We start from the raw sequence: 15,429 nt of genomic DNA on the forward strand, positions 1-15,429 counted from the left end.
GACGAACTTGCAAAAAGTCCCAACACGAAGAGAGTGCCAGTCTGAGTTAACCTATTAATAAAATGATAACTGACAGATTTCTTTGAGTCGGTTTTGAAGATGCGATTAGCATTAGATGTTAAATTTGATTTTTTGATTTGATAAATAAGTATTTATCAAATTTTGTAAACGTATTTCGATCAAGGCGGAAGGTTCATAGCGAACTTTCCAATCAACCACGTATTTTGTGTTTAACTTGGGTACGCGCAATGAGCTTGCGTTCAGAACAGTCAATATCTTCGACAACTTTAATGTCTAACGTATTGCAATCGAAGAAGTATAAACAAACCTTAGATTTACATAATCCATGAAATACTATGAACCATAAATATTAATAAGATTATGATTGAGATAATCTCTTACTCCTACCATTTTAATAATACTTCTAAAGTTCCAATAACAACTTAGCTGACGTTTAAAACGCAATATTTTCAAAAACCATAATTAATACCATAGATTATACAAGCAATGAAAAACTCTTTTAATTTGTCTCGCTGAAAATTCGCTTGCCAATCCAGTGTTATAAGTTATTAATTTTTTTTTATTATGATGACCAAAATCGGGCTTTTGTAGGCGTAATGTGTGAAATAGTTTCTAAGTTAAATTATGATAACAAAACGAGAACAATTTTTGTTGTGTTGTTATTAGCAATAATGTATTAATGGCATTTATTAATTAAATGATGGAATATTTTTTGTTTTTGTAGTTTATTTTTTAAGTTTTTTTTTGCTTATTATTTGTATTTCTAAATTCGTGTTGCAAGATTTCATTTTATTAGTATCCTTTCTGTTTAGTATGATTAAAAACTGTTATCACAATTATGTGAGCATGTTAATAAAGTTCTTTTTTAGTAATGTGTTTTTTACTACTACTATTCCTAGGGCTTCTGTTGTCAATCATTGCAATGTATGAATTTTAACTCGATTTATCGGTAAGATATAGCCTGTATTATTTGAACTACCTCAGGTCAAGTGTTACACATACAAGAAAGTTACACGAATAAAAACTTCAATTAACGCAAAACAGTCAATAATTTTTCGATGTGAGATAAACCCACACCATAACGATATACCTAATGTTTGATATAATTTTTAATTTATTTTAGTAGAACTAATGGTAGCTAGAAAATGAGCCATCTTATGGTATGTGGTCATCTTCGCCCACAGACACGGGTAATGTAAAAAATGACATGATCTCTATGAATCTAAATTATTTTTTCTGTTATTACACATTCTTACTAGCAGGTGGTAGAAAAATTAACGAGTCTGCACAGGTTTGTACCTGTTTGTAACTACAAAGTCTGCATAAATCCCTGTAAAACATTATAGGGTTTTAGTAGAAAGCATTTCAGCGGTCCGAACGTAATGGATGATTGGACCTCTACTAGAAGTTCTATCGGTGATATAATTTTTATTGAATTCCACAGTGTCAATGCGAGCACCGAAACCAGTAAGCGGGTGTTTATATTACATTTTTAAATTGCAATAGATTACCGAACTGAATTTTCGTAATCTGTCAACGAACCAGTAACAATTGTAGCCATACAATGTAAAAATACTCTGAGAATAAGCCTGTCCTTGTGGCGCCGCACCGGACGCGGGCACGATAGTGCGCCTACGCATCGGCGCTTACAGATGTGCAATAACTGTGGTGTGGTGTGGTGTGGTGGATGAAGTGGAAAACACAATTTATGAAATTGACTATTCCACCTGTATATATACAAAAGTTGGGTCAAGAGGCAACGCACGAAAGGCTTTCAGTTGATGTTAATATATAAAGCGCAATGTCAGGTGATCTTCTCCGATTCTCTTCACCTAGAATGGTGATGTTCAATCGCAAATCAATGAATAGGTACGACGTAAAACGAAATTTGAAAGTAGCACATATAGCAGAAAAGCTGAAAGGTTTATCGATTATTATTTTAGTGTGAATCTGTGAAGCGAAGATATGAATAACCCTTATATAAGAAGATGCTAACGGTACCCATATTTGACTATAAAGCAATAAGCAGAACAAAAAATGGATAGGTAGGTGTGATTAGGTAATGATGAGTGATGACGAATTGAAGTGACATAATACAGATAAGGAGTGACTAACGGAAGATAGTATGATAAGAGATGAAACTGAATAGAATAAACACGCCGTGTCCAAACGAAAACAAATAGGACAAGCTGATGACATTATATAAAAATATGAACAATTTTGTTACAAATAGCAAACTTAAAAGAAAAAATGTAGCGAAGGGAATTAATTATTTGCATACTTTTTGCGTCTCTCTATTTTTCTCGCGTAAACTGGTTAAAAATTCTTACACAGGACGTTTTCTTAAAAATATTTAAAGGTATTTAATTGATGCAGATGTATAGACAAATGTTGATGTCCCTTGATCTAAATTTGAACTTGAAATATACCCATGATGCACTTCACTCCTTTTATTAAATTGAGCAATCTCATATAGGACTTTATGCTCATTTTCTTTTTTACGTCCATGGATACATTTATTTACTACTGTTGATCTGAACTCACGAAATGTTTTCTTTGTATTTACATTATAATTAAATTTATTCAACACAATAAATGTTGATTACAGCTGATTGGACGCATCCACGCAAAGCCCATATTTCAAATAGTAGTCAGTTTAAAATGGCGTCCGAATCGGCATCGTTGCTGATAGCACTGCTCATCTTTATTATCGGTAAAAGCTAATATACCAATAATTTTTCATACTATTGAAAAGGCTGTGCTCAGATTGTGTTTTACTATCGTGTTAGGTTTTTATCTCAAGCTAAAGCTGCGAAACGTCAATTGCTTTGTCACCATTGGAATTGTAATTATAACTAAAATTGTTTGTGGGTGTCAGAATTTTAGAACTTTTGATTGAATTGGCTAACTCATCAACTATTATTGATGATACTATTATTGATGGGTCGACGTTTATATAAGAAAATTAATAATTTTAGTAAAAGTTATAATCTCAATTCCAAGCAGGTGCTAATAATATTTTATTTATAATAACGCCAATTTGTAACGACAGGGTATCACTTGAAACAGGCTGTAGCCTCTTCGTGTATATTATTTGAGATATATGGTTAAGATATATTCCTTTTCTTAGGGTAATAGCGTGGTGTTATACAGCGTATATATGAAGTAGTTCTTGATTTCCGTTTAACCAATAAAAATCATCAGTTTTATAAATAAATAATCGTGAATATTATGTTGGGAAATATAATTGCATAATAGTGAAGCACAGTTAAAGATAATTTTCAAATTTCAGTAAGCCGTTGTGCCAAGTTCCAAGAAAGTTATTTATTTTATCATTGAATTAGTAGGCGAAAGAAGAGTTACGTGCGTGTGTGATAATGTGACGTCGATATCAACTCAAGTGGACCTGCTGCTGGCTGAATACGACCGTGGCGCGTTTCTTGTCTCGCCTATACACGTGAAGGCTGCACTCGATGTACAACATGCTACCATCGACGAGAAAGCCTCTACTGTCAGATTGTTGGCCGCATTGTATTTGGTATGTAAATCGTATGAATCGAACACTTCCAATTTATATATACGTATCACGTGCATGATAGACCAGAGGAAAGAATACGAAATCTTGAATAAAAATACCGGGTAAATATCCTTGCAATCATCACTGAAGCAATGACGTGTTTATTGGTTATTATATTTATGTCACGCTCGGCGGTGAAAGAAAATATATATAACGGTACGGAAAATTATATGTTTCTTGTGCAATTCTTAAAAGCCGAGATGGCCTAGTGGTTAGAACGCGTGAATCTTAACCGATGATTGTGGGTTCAAACCCGGGCAAGCACCACTGATTTTCATGTGCTTAATTTGTGCTTATAATTCATCTCTTGCATGACGGTGAAGGAAAACATCGAGAGGAAACCTGCATGTGTCTAATTTCATTAAAATTATGCCACATGTGTATTCTACCAACCTGCATTGGAGCAGTGTGGTGGAATAAGCTCCAAACCTTCTCCTCAAAAGGGAGAGGAGGCCTTAGCCCAGCAGTGGGACATTAACAGGCTGTTACTGTACTGTACTGTGTGCAATTCTTGTATATCTTAAAAGTATGAGAAAAACCTTTGAATAAATAAATGTAACACATTATATGGGCTGTTATTGATGTCAGCGATAAACGCTGTTGTGTATAATCAATAATAGCCGGTTGGCGTGTTTGGTAGATACTTGCCTTACACGCCGAAGGTTGTGGGTTCGATTCCCACCCAGGACAGACATTTGTGTGCACACAACATGTCTGTTTGTCCTGAGTCTGGGTGTAATTATCTATATAAGTATATAATTACAAAAGAAGACTAGTATATGTAGTATATCAGTTGTCTGGTTTCCATAGCACAAGCTTTGTACAAGCTTAATTTGGGATCAGATGGCCGTGTGTGAAAAATGTCCCAGGATATTATTATTATTATATCAGTTTATGTATTTCCTTATTGGTTACAAATAAATGTCTGCTTGATATATATAAGGAATATTTTTTGACGTATGGTCAAATCTGAATTCTGTTTCGTACCCGAAAACGAAAGGTGATGATAATTCATCATCGATGATCAAACGAATGGTGATCGTTTTGTAAGGATACTTAGTAGGTACGACTTATTCTATTGCTAAACTTTCATTCGGCCTTTCACGCCGAAGGTTGTGGGTTCGAGTTCGACCCAGGACAGACATTTGTGCTCATGAACATGTCTGTTTGTCCTGAGTCTGGGTGTAATTATCTATATAAGTATGTATTTACAAAAGAAAAATAGTATATGTAGTATATCAGTTCTCTGGTTTCCATAGTACAAGCTATGCTTAGTTTAAGATCAGATGGCCGTGTGTGAATAATATCCCAGGATGTCTCAGGATATTATTTATATTTAGAAGCGTAATCGAATCCAAATTGTTTCGTGTAATTATTAACTAGTGTTGGTATTTTATTTATTGGATTTTTAATACTTCGCGGAAGTTGTCAAAGCGATTTGAAATTTTAAATATATTGATAGCACTATCCTCAGACATATACTATGTTCGATTTCTTAAAGAATGTTTTTATTTTGCAGAGTTGGGAAGACAAACGTCTTTCTTGGAATGCGAGCAGTTGGGGCTGTGATAACGCTTTGGTGTCAGCAGAACGCTTGTGGCTGCCTGACGTGGGGGTGTTAAGTGCAGCCACCGTTGGTGGCATCGGCGGCGACGTGGGGCTGCGGGCAAGACTCACCAGCGATGGACGCGTCTCCTGGGTCGTGCGTCTCGACCTTGTTTCTCCTCTCACTCTCACTCTCGACGCCTGGCCTAGGGATGTGCAAGAGATTATCTACAAGTTTGGTTCCAGGTCGCACACTACCGATGAACTGAATTTAACATCCAGTGATATGGAGGTTAGGCACGAATATTATATACTGAATTTATTTTATATCTATTTGGTGTATAAATAATAACGTTGTATATCATTATTGTTTAGCACGCGATGGTATTCGAGTCAGGAACTTGGGAACTAATATCAGTGAGAAGCACAGATATGACATGGCAGCGATTGGACGAAGAGCAACAAGTGCTACTGTGGAAGCTGACCCTGCGCAGGCGAGCGCCCGCACATGCACTTGCGACAAGGGCGGTGCTGTACGCATGTATAGTGCTGCTGATTGCCGCTATGTTACTGCCTCCCGCTTCGAGGCCTGCGCTCTGTGCGACTGCAGCACTCACCGCTGCCTTGTGGTTGGTTGATTATAGAAAAGTTTCTAGATAATTGAACACTACCTATGGGCTTCCGTACATATCGTAACATAGAGACGAGCCTTAGATGTAATTTATTCTAAGAATATTTATTTATTTTAATTATTTATTTATGAAATACAATCAGTTTACCATAAACTACGTAAATCTAGTGAGAGATACAGTATATAAGAGAGTAATTTAATGTCAATGGTTCTATTTGACGGCGCAGGTTGATCGCGGCGCTGGCACGCCTTCCGGGCGCGTCGTCGGCGCCACTCGCCATGTCACTCATGTGCGCGGTGTGCACGTGCAGCGCGGCGGCGGCAGCAGGCGCGGCGCTGGTACTGCGCGTGGCGCGCTGCTCCGCACCTCCGCCGCACGCTTTGCGCGCTCTCGTTACCGCCACCTCCACCTTTTGCAAGCTCGGACCACCGGAGGTGGGCTTCCCTTGATTTCACTTTTACACCTTCGAATTAAATTTTTCGAAGAATAATATATAAAGAATGACATAACGTTATCTTTTAGGGTAGCAATGCGGAGTGGAGCGCATGGGCGGCGGCGGCGCAGCTGTTGGACCATGTGCTGCTCAGCACCATACTACTGACTCTCTTTGTCGTCGCGTGCTTTACGTTCTGACCACTTCCTGCGCCTAGAGTCAGTCTAAGCTTATCTTATCGCATACAAGACTAGCAAAATATGTGTTGCTTGTTTCGTTCAGTTGAACATGAAAAGGAGTAAAGTATAAATATTGGAGATATTTTTCTGGTCCACAGTTAGTCCCTGCAATATTATGCTTTTTTTTAAAGGGATTTTGAGAAAATCTTACTTATCCATTTAATAAATAAAATTAACAATCAAAACATTTTAGTTATCTGTTCTTTAAGGAGACTGGAAACATACATACAACATATACTTCAGTTAATGATGTCCAATGATTTTTCGTTTAGGTACAAAAATGTATGATTGATTGTATATTTTTTATGTGTTTGTTAAAAACCGTACCTATTTTCATTAAATAGTATATTACAATAGTATAGTATGTTACATAGAATTTAATAAAAAAATACAATATTACTAAATAAATGTTTTAATTAAAATAAATCTCAAATTCTATTTCTAAGATCAATATAAAGCAAGCGATCAAACACTATTACATTAGCGTGCTTGATACGTCACCATTATGTAACATGAGTTAAGGCTCTTGAGCGCTGAACGGCTCCTCGTCGGCGTAGTAACTTCTCGAGAGCTAGCAGCGCAACGGCGAGCAGTGCTCCGACGAGCAGCGCGTGCGCAGCCGGGAGAACATCCACTAGCCCCACACTCACGAAGCCACCGCGCCCCGCATCGCACTTTGGACGCGCGCACATCCACACACGGCGGAAGCGGTCCATCAGGCCCACCTCACGCTGCCACCGCAGTCTGAAAGTGCCTACGACGATCAGTTTGAATTAAGTTTCCGGATAAAATCGGATCCGGGTACATAAGAAATGCAAATGATTGGAATATATTCTTATTAATATTGTAAAATAGGATCAGTGATACCTAGCGCCGAGTAGGTCCCTGTACCCTGAGTGCTTGCGCACGGGTACAGCCACCATGGGCAGCGTGAACGCCTTGATCTCCTTTAAGCCGCACTTTTCACGCTCCGTGTATGTCTTGCTAATAATGTCATAGCCCGAGCTCTGTTCTACCTGCAATTATAAACTATATGTACAACACATATTCAATATTTAGTACAATCTTTTAGGTTTTTATTTTTTTTTACCCTTTAAAATTGACGGCATCTAATTTTTTTTAATTTAAAATGAAAGATTCGTTAAACCTGAAATGCAAATAGTCCCGAGCGCACGCGCGCGATGCCGTCCACAACGCTTAGGTAGGCGCGCTCGCCCAGTGGCAGCAACTTGCGTCTATACAGCATTTGTGTCGCCGGGTCCTTGCTTTCCTATTTAATAAACAAAAGTAATCATTCCATATTTGGAAAGTAACTTCCACTGTGTTCCTCAATAATAATAATAATAATATCCCGGGACATTTTTCACACACGGCCATGTGATCCCAAATTAAGCTTGTACAAAGCTTGTGCTATGGAAACCAGACAACTGATATACTACATATACTACTTTTCTATTGTAAATACATACTTATATAGATAATTACACCCAGACTCAGGACAAACAGACATGTTCATGCACACAAATGTCTGTCCTGGATGGAAATCGAACCCACAACGTTCGACGTGAAAGGCAAGTATACTACCAACCACGCCAACCGGCTCGTCATATACGTAATCTCAAAGATTCATTATTTATATTATGAAATATAATTTTTCATATATTAACTATAAAAGTTATTAACTAACAGCAAAATAAACTCTTTTGTAAGTAGTTTCTTGCACGCCGAGGTCCATGGGCGAGTGAGTGAGATCATCTATTTTGCGTAACGCATTGCTGGGAGCCTGCAAGATCGCTACAATCTTTGCTGAGTACGATGTAAACGCGAAGAGAGAAGCTAGGAGCGTACAAAACATAAGCAGTCGGATGGACCACAGTTGAGGAGATAAATCTGAACCTGCAAAAGAAAAAAAATAAGTTCAAGGTTACACGATCATGTTAAGGTAGAAATGAATAAAATACGACCGGACCTTGCTGGCATATGGTGCCAATCGCATACGTAAAGCTCTCCGTGACTGTAAGCCTGAGTGCGGCGCGGTCGGGCGCGCGACACCACCGCGCAACGCTTCCGAACAGCGCCAGCAGTGCGCCCGCGCCCGCGAACACCGCCGCCGACGCTGCCCACACCCCGCGGCTAAATGGCAGCGCGAACACGTTCGACACCGCCGAGCGAGACGGCTGACGAAACAAAAAAGCGCCCCTGGAAATACATTACTACTTTGAGAAAAATATTAATTAAAATATTTAAGAACCAACATTTTTTAAATTAAAACAGACAATGAGATTATTTGAAGAGATCTGTTTTTAAACCTTTTTTCTGTCAATTTTACGTTCATCTTCTCATCTCAACAAATAAACAAAAACATAGCATATATGAAGCATGAATTATATTCAAAAGGAGATGTGGTTTTCGCGGAAAGAAAATGTAGTAAACACCAAAAGCTTGTCCGTTATAAAAACAAAACATAACGGTTTTACAAAAAATCCCTAGTGACAGACCTCGATTGTTTGTAAACATAATTAATTAATCTGGTTTTTGTCTCGATAACTTTACGATCCGTATCCGTATCCGTAACAGCCTGTGAATGTCCCACTGCTGGGCTAAAGGTCTCCTCTCCTCTTTTTGAGGAGAAGGTTGCCGAACTGCCGAGATGGCCCTGTGGTAAGAACGCGTGAATCTTAACCGATGATCGTGGGTTCAAACCCGGGCAAGCACCACTGAATTTTCATGTGCTTAATTTGTGATTATAATTCATCTCGTGCTTTACGGTGAAGGAAAACATCGTGAGGAAACCTGCATGTGTCTAATTTCACTGAAATTCTGCCACATGTGAATTCTATCAACCCGCATTGGAGCAGCGTGGTGGAATAAGCTCCAAACCTTCTCCTCAAAAAAACTTTAGGAGTATAAATAAAAAAAATAAAAACATTAGAGGAGGAAGAGAAGAAAAATTATTTATATTTTATAACAAGGAGTTATAAAATATTAATTCTTATGAAAGATATCGAGATAAGATCATAGACAATTTTTAGTACTTTTGATAGTTTTGAAATATTATTACAGCGGGTAGTTGTGTAGGTTGTTTGAAAATATTCATACATACATACGTATTTATTTTCAGTTTGTAAATAACTTTGTAAATTAAAGTTTATAGGTTATGTAGGTATTTCGTTTCGTAGCCGCATATATATTTTTTTCATGGCTTGGTTAAATTTATGCTTAGTCAGTCAGTTTCACAAGTGAAGTAAAGCCTTAAATATATATAAATAAAAATTAAAAATAGTTAAAAAATAATACAAATCGTGACCGCGTGGAATGGTGGCAAGAATGTAAGCAGCATTTCCTTTTTGAATCGTAATTCCAATTCTCAGGGCGAAAAATTAACCACTTAGTTGGTTAGTTGATAATGAGTACTTATTAAAAAAACAGATTTATGTTTTAGTTTAAAAAGGACACAATTTCCTGTGAAGGTATCGTTTGCAGATACAATAAATAAAGCACAGGGAAAGACATTCAAGTATGCCTGAATAGATTTAAGGAAATGATGTTTTTCTCATGTAAGATTCCAATTGTATGTTGCCCTATCTAGATCTGGGTGCGGCAAAAACAAAATAAATACTAATATCCCACGAGAATAAAACTAAAATGTTGTATATACTGAAATGTTATAAATCTGCTCTAAGGGAATGTTTTAAGTTATACGCGGGTGAAACCGCGGGCACAGCTAGTTCGAAATTATTTCTAATCCCATGTAATGGAACTTATCTTCTCCTCCGTAAAGTCAATTAAACGGAGATATGATTCACGAAAAATCTTTAGACAAAAAGCTACGTATATTAAAAACTCGCTTCAACTCCACGGTCTCAGCACAGTAGTGCAGAACTCGCCAGCGATCAGCGCGCATGAATATGGAGGTGACGCCGACTTCGAGCTCACCGCGCTGCATGCGCCCCACCAGACCGTTGAACGTGCCGTTATGCTCTTCACCGTACAAGTCCACTTGTTTTAAATTAAACCTTTAATAACATTTTTATTAAACATTAACACAATCAAGAGTAACAGCTTGTAAATATCTTACTGCTGCTTCACATTGCTGCTCCAAAACGGGTTTTTACAATTTCACGATGTTTTCCTTTACCGCCGAGCAGAAGATAAATTCTAAGCACCAATGAAGTACATGAAAATAGCATCCCTTCGTGCTTTACTATGTTCGATTACTGTCTGACATAACGCTCGTTGTTGCAATTATCATAAGTTAGTGTGACGACAGTTTTGCGATACCAAGAAGCTTGAAAATTTATTATTTAGAAAATTTTAAGATGTCGTCACCACATACTGTTAAATGTTGCGAACCTGAAATGTAAATCTTCACCACACAGCATAAGCAACGGGTACGTCAATTTTGGGAATGTATCGATCTGTCGATTTGTTAAATCCGACCATCCTTTGAAGTATTGAGGCTGGCTGATCTGTAAGCAAAAAACAAGAAGACGCTCAATTGGAGGAATTGAAGACCATTTTATTAGATAATTGAATAAATAGGTAATGTGCTTACAATGGTAGCCGAATTCAAATAAACGTTTTTTAAATCTTTTCTTCTTGTAACAGCAGTTGGTAACTTAAGCCATAGTTGCTGAAGCTCTTTTTGGCTTTTTGGAAGTCCAAGATTAGATACCACAAGCTGTTCACCAAGTTTCACTCGGTACACATCGAACATCGCGTCTGCCGAGGCCCACGTCAAGTCTCCATCGGGGAGGATGATAGTATTCTCTAAAACTTGCTCCACATTACTAAAGTTATGCGGAGAATCATCAATCAGGAGCCAGGAATGACGCAAATTGAAAGCACGGTTTTCTGACGCCTGGAAAAGAAATATTATAAAAAAAGTTAATGTTTTTTTGTCTAGGCGCTACCTAATAATTTCACAATCTTGGGTCGGGACAATAAAAGTAGTTTTTTTACTGCGAAGAAATGGCCGGAGTCAGGAGTCAGAAGGCAGTAATACTTGGAAAGCTGATGAAACCATTGGCCGCCCATTATCATAAGATATATAATATCATATTTATAAATAGAAATGATGTAACTAAATCTACATCGTCTATAAAACTGTCTATTGATGAAAACCTAATATATAATATACCTAACCACATAGGTACTAGTTCCTTAGATTTGCGAGTTCTATACATAAAAACAAGACTTGTAATATAAATATTGAATTATAGTAGCGATCATGCAATCAAATAATTAATATTTTAACTTAAAACAAAATTTTTAGAATTTGTCCCACTTTGTCTAACACGAGTGTCGCATTATCACAAAGGGTGTCGAGTAACATTCCCTCTCTAAATGTGCGATATGGAGGCAAATCGGGTAGCTGCTGAAAGTCCTGATAGATGCGCAGCCTCACACCTGCCTCACGACCAAACTGCGCCAGTTTGTTCACATGATCTGCAATGTCATTTTAAAATTAGTGTATTATTAGTCAAAGCTGTAAATAATTCGAGAAAGTTTTTATAAAATAAATTAACAGCCGGGGCGGCAACACTGTGACGCTCTCTACTCCCTTGTGGGTGCGTCGCTCAAGTACTATATATTCCTTTGTTATATATTGTTATAATAATAAGAAAAATATGCTTATTTTATTAAGGAAACTCTCTTTTTATTAATTCTACTTGATATACTTATTCAATTATTGGTTTTCTTTAATTAAACATTATTTCAATAGCCATCAATTTCGATATTTCAAAAAATAAATTTAAAACTAAAATGTCTTCGTAGTTCCCTACATTACAATTATTTAGTCACACAAATTTGGTGCGGACGGTGCAAAAACGTCTTAAACTGGCCTAGCTGTACTTACTACGAGTACCTAACCTTTGATGACTGCATCGTTGGTCTGTGGCGTGATGTAAGGCTGCAGACCCGGAGGACCTGGGTTCAATTCCCAGGTCGGACCAATAAAAAGTTATTGGGTTTTTCTGTCAAAAATTTTTCAGTAGCAGCCCGGAGAATGGAAGTTGGAAGTGTGTGCAGTCCCGTGCCTCGGAAAGCACATATAGCCGTTTGTCCTGCGCCTGGACTCTTTCCGGTCGTGTCGGATTGTCGTCCCATCGGATTATGAGAGTTAGGGGATAGAGAGTGCACCTGTGTAGTTGGCTAATGTCTCTTGAGATTGGCCGCCTTGGCCGAAATCGGTCTGGAGGACATTATTATTTTTATTACCTAACCTTTAGTGTGAGATTAGTGTACAATAATACGCTGAAAATGATTTATAACATTATTTACTGTGTTCCTTATTTATTTAAATCGTTTTCTATTAAACTTAAATAATAATGAAGAGGCATTATGAGACGTTCTTATAAGCCTGGGCTAGCAATGAAAGAAAAACGACGTAACTTCTTAAAATCATTCAAATTTTCACTTCAGTATCAAATCGGAACCTATTTTAAATTCAGCTTAGTTCAAGCATTGTTTTCATTATATTATCTAAACGCTTAAGCCTGCCATTGTTTCTGTTTGTATCACAACTCGTATGTCGTCTTTTGTTTGCGTTTTAAATACGAAGTGTTGACTTCAAGTAAATTATACACAGCAAAGTGCATTGCTCTTTGAAAAGTTTGATTACGTATTACGTACATTTTCGAAATGTGACCTTCACGAGACGATTTGCAGTGTGAAAACATATAAATTGAAATATTTTTTACTTAGACTACAATAAATATATATGAAGTAAACTAAATGACAACAAGATTTGCGTTAATAAAACATATTTTTCTTATTTTTGGATTAATATATAGCAATGAAGTATATACTATACCTACCAAGAACACATACGTGTGTAGAGTGGCGGCGGAGAGATGACATGCCGTTTACCGTCACGGCATACGAATCGGTCTTACCCCTAAGGGACGCTAATACGGGTCTAATAGCGATGTGCAGATCACAACCTTTTTTTTTTTTTTTTTATATCGCCGGGAGGGCAAATGACTCTACTCCACCTGATGGTAAGTGGTAGTAGAGTCCAAACGCGACGACGGCCAGTACAGACGGGAAAAACGTTCTGCACTAGCCGCCTTCGCCTTGCCGGCCCGCAAGATGCCTCTTCACGCCTCGTTTGAAGGAACCCGGGTTGTAAGAGGAGGGGAATACGTGAGCTGGTAAGGAATTCCATTTTTTGGAAGTGCGACAAAGAAAGGAGTTGCCAAATTTCTTTGTTCGTGATGGAATTGATGTCACAGTTAGGCGGTGACATCGAGAACCAGCCCGCGTGGACTTAAGAAGGAAGGGGGAAGCAGGAATTAGAGAGAATAATTCCTCATCCTGATTAGAAGAAGAGGTTGGATTGGAAACAATGCTTTGTTCACGTAGATATATATTTATTAAAACTATACCTAACTAATTAAAAAACATAATAATTGTTTATGGGATTATCTTTGTATCGGTGGAATAATATCTAAATGTTTTACAGTACGTCAGATACATATGAGTAGCATCTTTGCTATATGCGATTATAACATTAACATCCATAAAGAGTAATAATGCATAATCGAGACTAGTCTTACTTATAAATGTGGCTTAGAAGGAGATTAAGTAATCAATACTGTGACAAAAATTGCCAGTAAAGTCGTCCAGGTATTCTTGGGATGTCACTCATTATGTCCTGAACTCTACATACTAGATCTAGGATTTAAAATTGATCATTAGACCTTATTTTACATTAATATTACTTTAGTGATATTTCTATATGGTATTTGGAATTTATAAAATTAATATTTGTCGTGAAATTCCCAATTATAATGTGACAGTAAGACCAAAAACTAAATGAAAATAGCAGTTCATCAGATTTTTACTCGTGTTGTGTATTATTTGAATATTGGAAAAAACGTATTAATACAGATAAACATTTTTATTATTATTCTTCTTATTCTTACCTGGCTTCCAGCACAGGAAGGCAGTCAAAAATGTAAGATTTTTTGAAACGAAGTACGAAATTATAAATCTAAGGAAGTCCATTTTTACGAAGACTTCAATTAGAACAGAGAGTTTGACGATGGAGCGTAGTACGAGTATTTATGAGGAACGTTTAAGGCGAAGTTATTGTGCAGACATTTTATTAAATTATTCGATATTTGAAAATAAATTATATTCCACGGGCACAATGCGTATTGTTTCTTATACTCATTAGCATTTAAAACAAAATTATATTCTTGCTAGGCACAAAATAGGAATGAAAATTGATGTTATTTATTCTATCACGTTTTTTCTGTAAATATATCCTCAGTAGTTACCTGAACAGATTAGCCCGAAGTTTGGATATTGGCACAGATTAATAATTTGAAAACTATCAAAAAAACAAAACAAATGAATTAAAAAAATAACATTTAAATATCTTAATTTTAAAAATAAAATAAGTTAACATAATAAGGCATAAACCTTAACCACAATTGATTATGATTAGAGCCAACTGTTAGTACAGCTATTACCTGTCGCATTATACTGTTCTGATGATTGCAAATCAAACATGTTTAACCAAACTACTTATGAAAATTGTCTAAAGTACTAATAATTACGCATGACTACGAGCTTCATATTACTTTTAATAAATAATTTATAGTAGACGTACCTTTTACGAGTTTACGAATTAAAATATATATTGGCGCAAGTCCTTGCAAATTCTTCTACCATCGAACAGCGATACTTCTTCATATTATTATGCTCCTGCTCAGGGATACATATGCTTGTGTGAAGTCTATTTTACATATACATTATATATTTCGGAAATTAAACCTCAGGTTTATTAAAATTTCATTGAGAATTTTCATGGGGATGTGTACCGTTTTTACCTAATGATGTTTCGTTTGCACTCAATTCGATCACTTTTTATTAATGTGTTTTTTTTTGTGTGAGTCGACAATATTACGAGACAACGTTTTCAAACATTATTTAAAATTGTATTTTCCAACTGGTTAGGCTATTTTACAA

At 36.7% G+C, this 15,429-nt stretch overlaps 2 protein-coding genes across 3 annotated transcripts; one reads left to right on the top strand and one right to left on the bottom strand.

The window, feature by feature from the left end:
- The first annotated feature begins 2,677 nt into the window (after nucleotides 1-2,677).
- On the top strand, nucleotides 2,678-6,788 carry LOC126771320 (5-hydroxytryptamine receptor 3C-like). Of its 2 annotated transcripts, none has more exons than XM_050491163.1 (6): nucleotides 2,678-2,734; nucleotides 3,369-3,559; nucleotides 5,118-5,435; nucleotides 5,519-5,772; nucleotides 6,002-6,209; nucleotides 6,298-6,788. In XM_050491163.1, exons 1-6 carry the CDS (start codon nucleotides 2,683-2,685, stop codon nucleotides 6,406-6,408), a joined length of 1,134 nt encoding a protein of 377 aa, XP_050347120.1. In that variant the 5' UTR covers nucleotides 2,678-2,682; the 3' UTR covers nucleotides 6,409-6,788. The 2 variants fall into 2 exon arrangements, with proteins under 2 accessions (XP_050347120.1, XP_050347119.1); XM_050491162.1 differs by having other exon boundaries at nucleotides 2,682-2,734; nucleotides 3,366-3,559; nucleotides 6,298-6,787.
- A 162-nt stretch (nucleotides 6,789-6,950) lies between these two features.
- LOC126771199 (glutamate receptor ionotropic, kainate glr-3-like) lies at nucleotides 6,951-14,460 on the bottom strand. The gene is made up of 10 exons (XM_050490954.1): nucleotides 14,379-14,460; nucleotides 11,735-11,895; nucleotides 11,003-11,308; nucleotides 10,801-10,916; nucleotides 10,296-10,463; nucleotides 8,417-8,646; nucleotides 8,135-8,343; nucleotides 7,595-7,717; nucleotides 7,315-7,463; nucleotides 6,951-7,191 (listed from the first exon to the last, which is right to left on the bottom strand). The coding sequence occupies exons 1-10, from the start codon at nucleotides 14,458-14,460 to the stop codon at nucleotides 6,951-6,953; spliced, it is 1,785 nt and encodes a 594-aa protein (XP_050346911.1).
- Between the last annotated feature and the right edge of the window lie 969 nt (nucleotides 14,461-15,429).

This window comes from Nymphalis io, chromosome 10 (assembly GCF_905147045.1).
Source record: "Nymphalis io chromosome 10, ilAglIoxx1.1, whole genome shotgun sequence".
Classification (NCBI taxonomy): Eukaryota; Metazoa; Arthropoda; class Insecta; order Lepidoptera; family Nymphalidae; genus Nymphalis; species Nymphalis io.

Excerpts from the sequence above, each read along its gene's own strand:
- LOC126771320 (XM_050491162.1), top strand. The coding sequence starts at position 2,683 with ATGGCGTCCGAATCGGCATCGTTGCTGATAGCACTGCTCATCTTTATT. Across the intron at positions 2,735-3,365 it reads ACTGCTCATCTTTATTATCG|TAGGCGAAAGAAGAGTTACG; the intron begins GTAAAAGCTAAT and ends TCATTGAATTAG. Across the intron at positions 3,560-5,117 it reads TGTTGGCCGCATTGTATTTG|AGTTGGGAAGACAAACGTCT; the intron begins GTATGTAAATCG and ends TTTATTTTGCAG.
- LOC126771199 (XM_050490954.1), bottom strand. The coding sequence starts at position 14,460 with ATGGACTTCCTTAGATTTATAATTTCGTACTTCGTTTCAAAAAATCTT. Across the intron at positions 10,917-11,002 it reads ATTTGAATTCGGCTACCATT|ATCAGCCAGCCTCAATACTT; the intron begins GTAAGCACATTA and ends TTTTGCTTACAG. Across the intron at positions 7,464-7,594 it reads CGGGACTATTTGCATTTCAG|GTAGAACAGAGCTCGGGCTA; the intron begins GTTTAACGAATC and ends TTATAATTGCAG.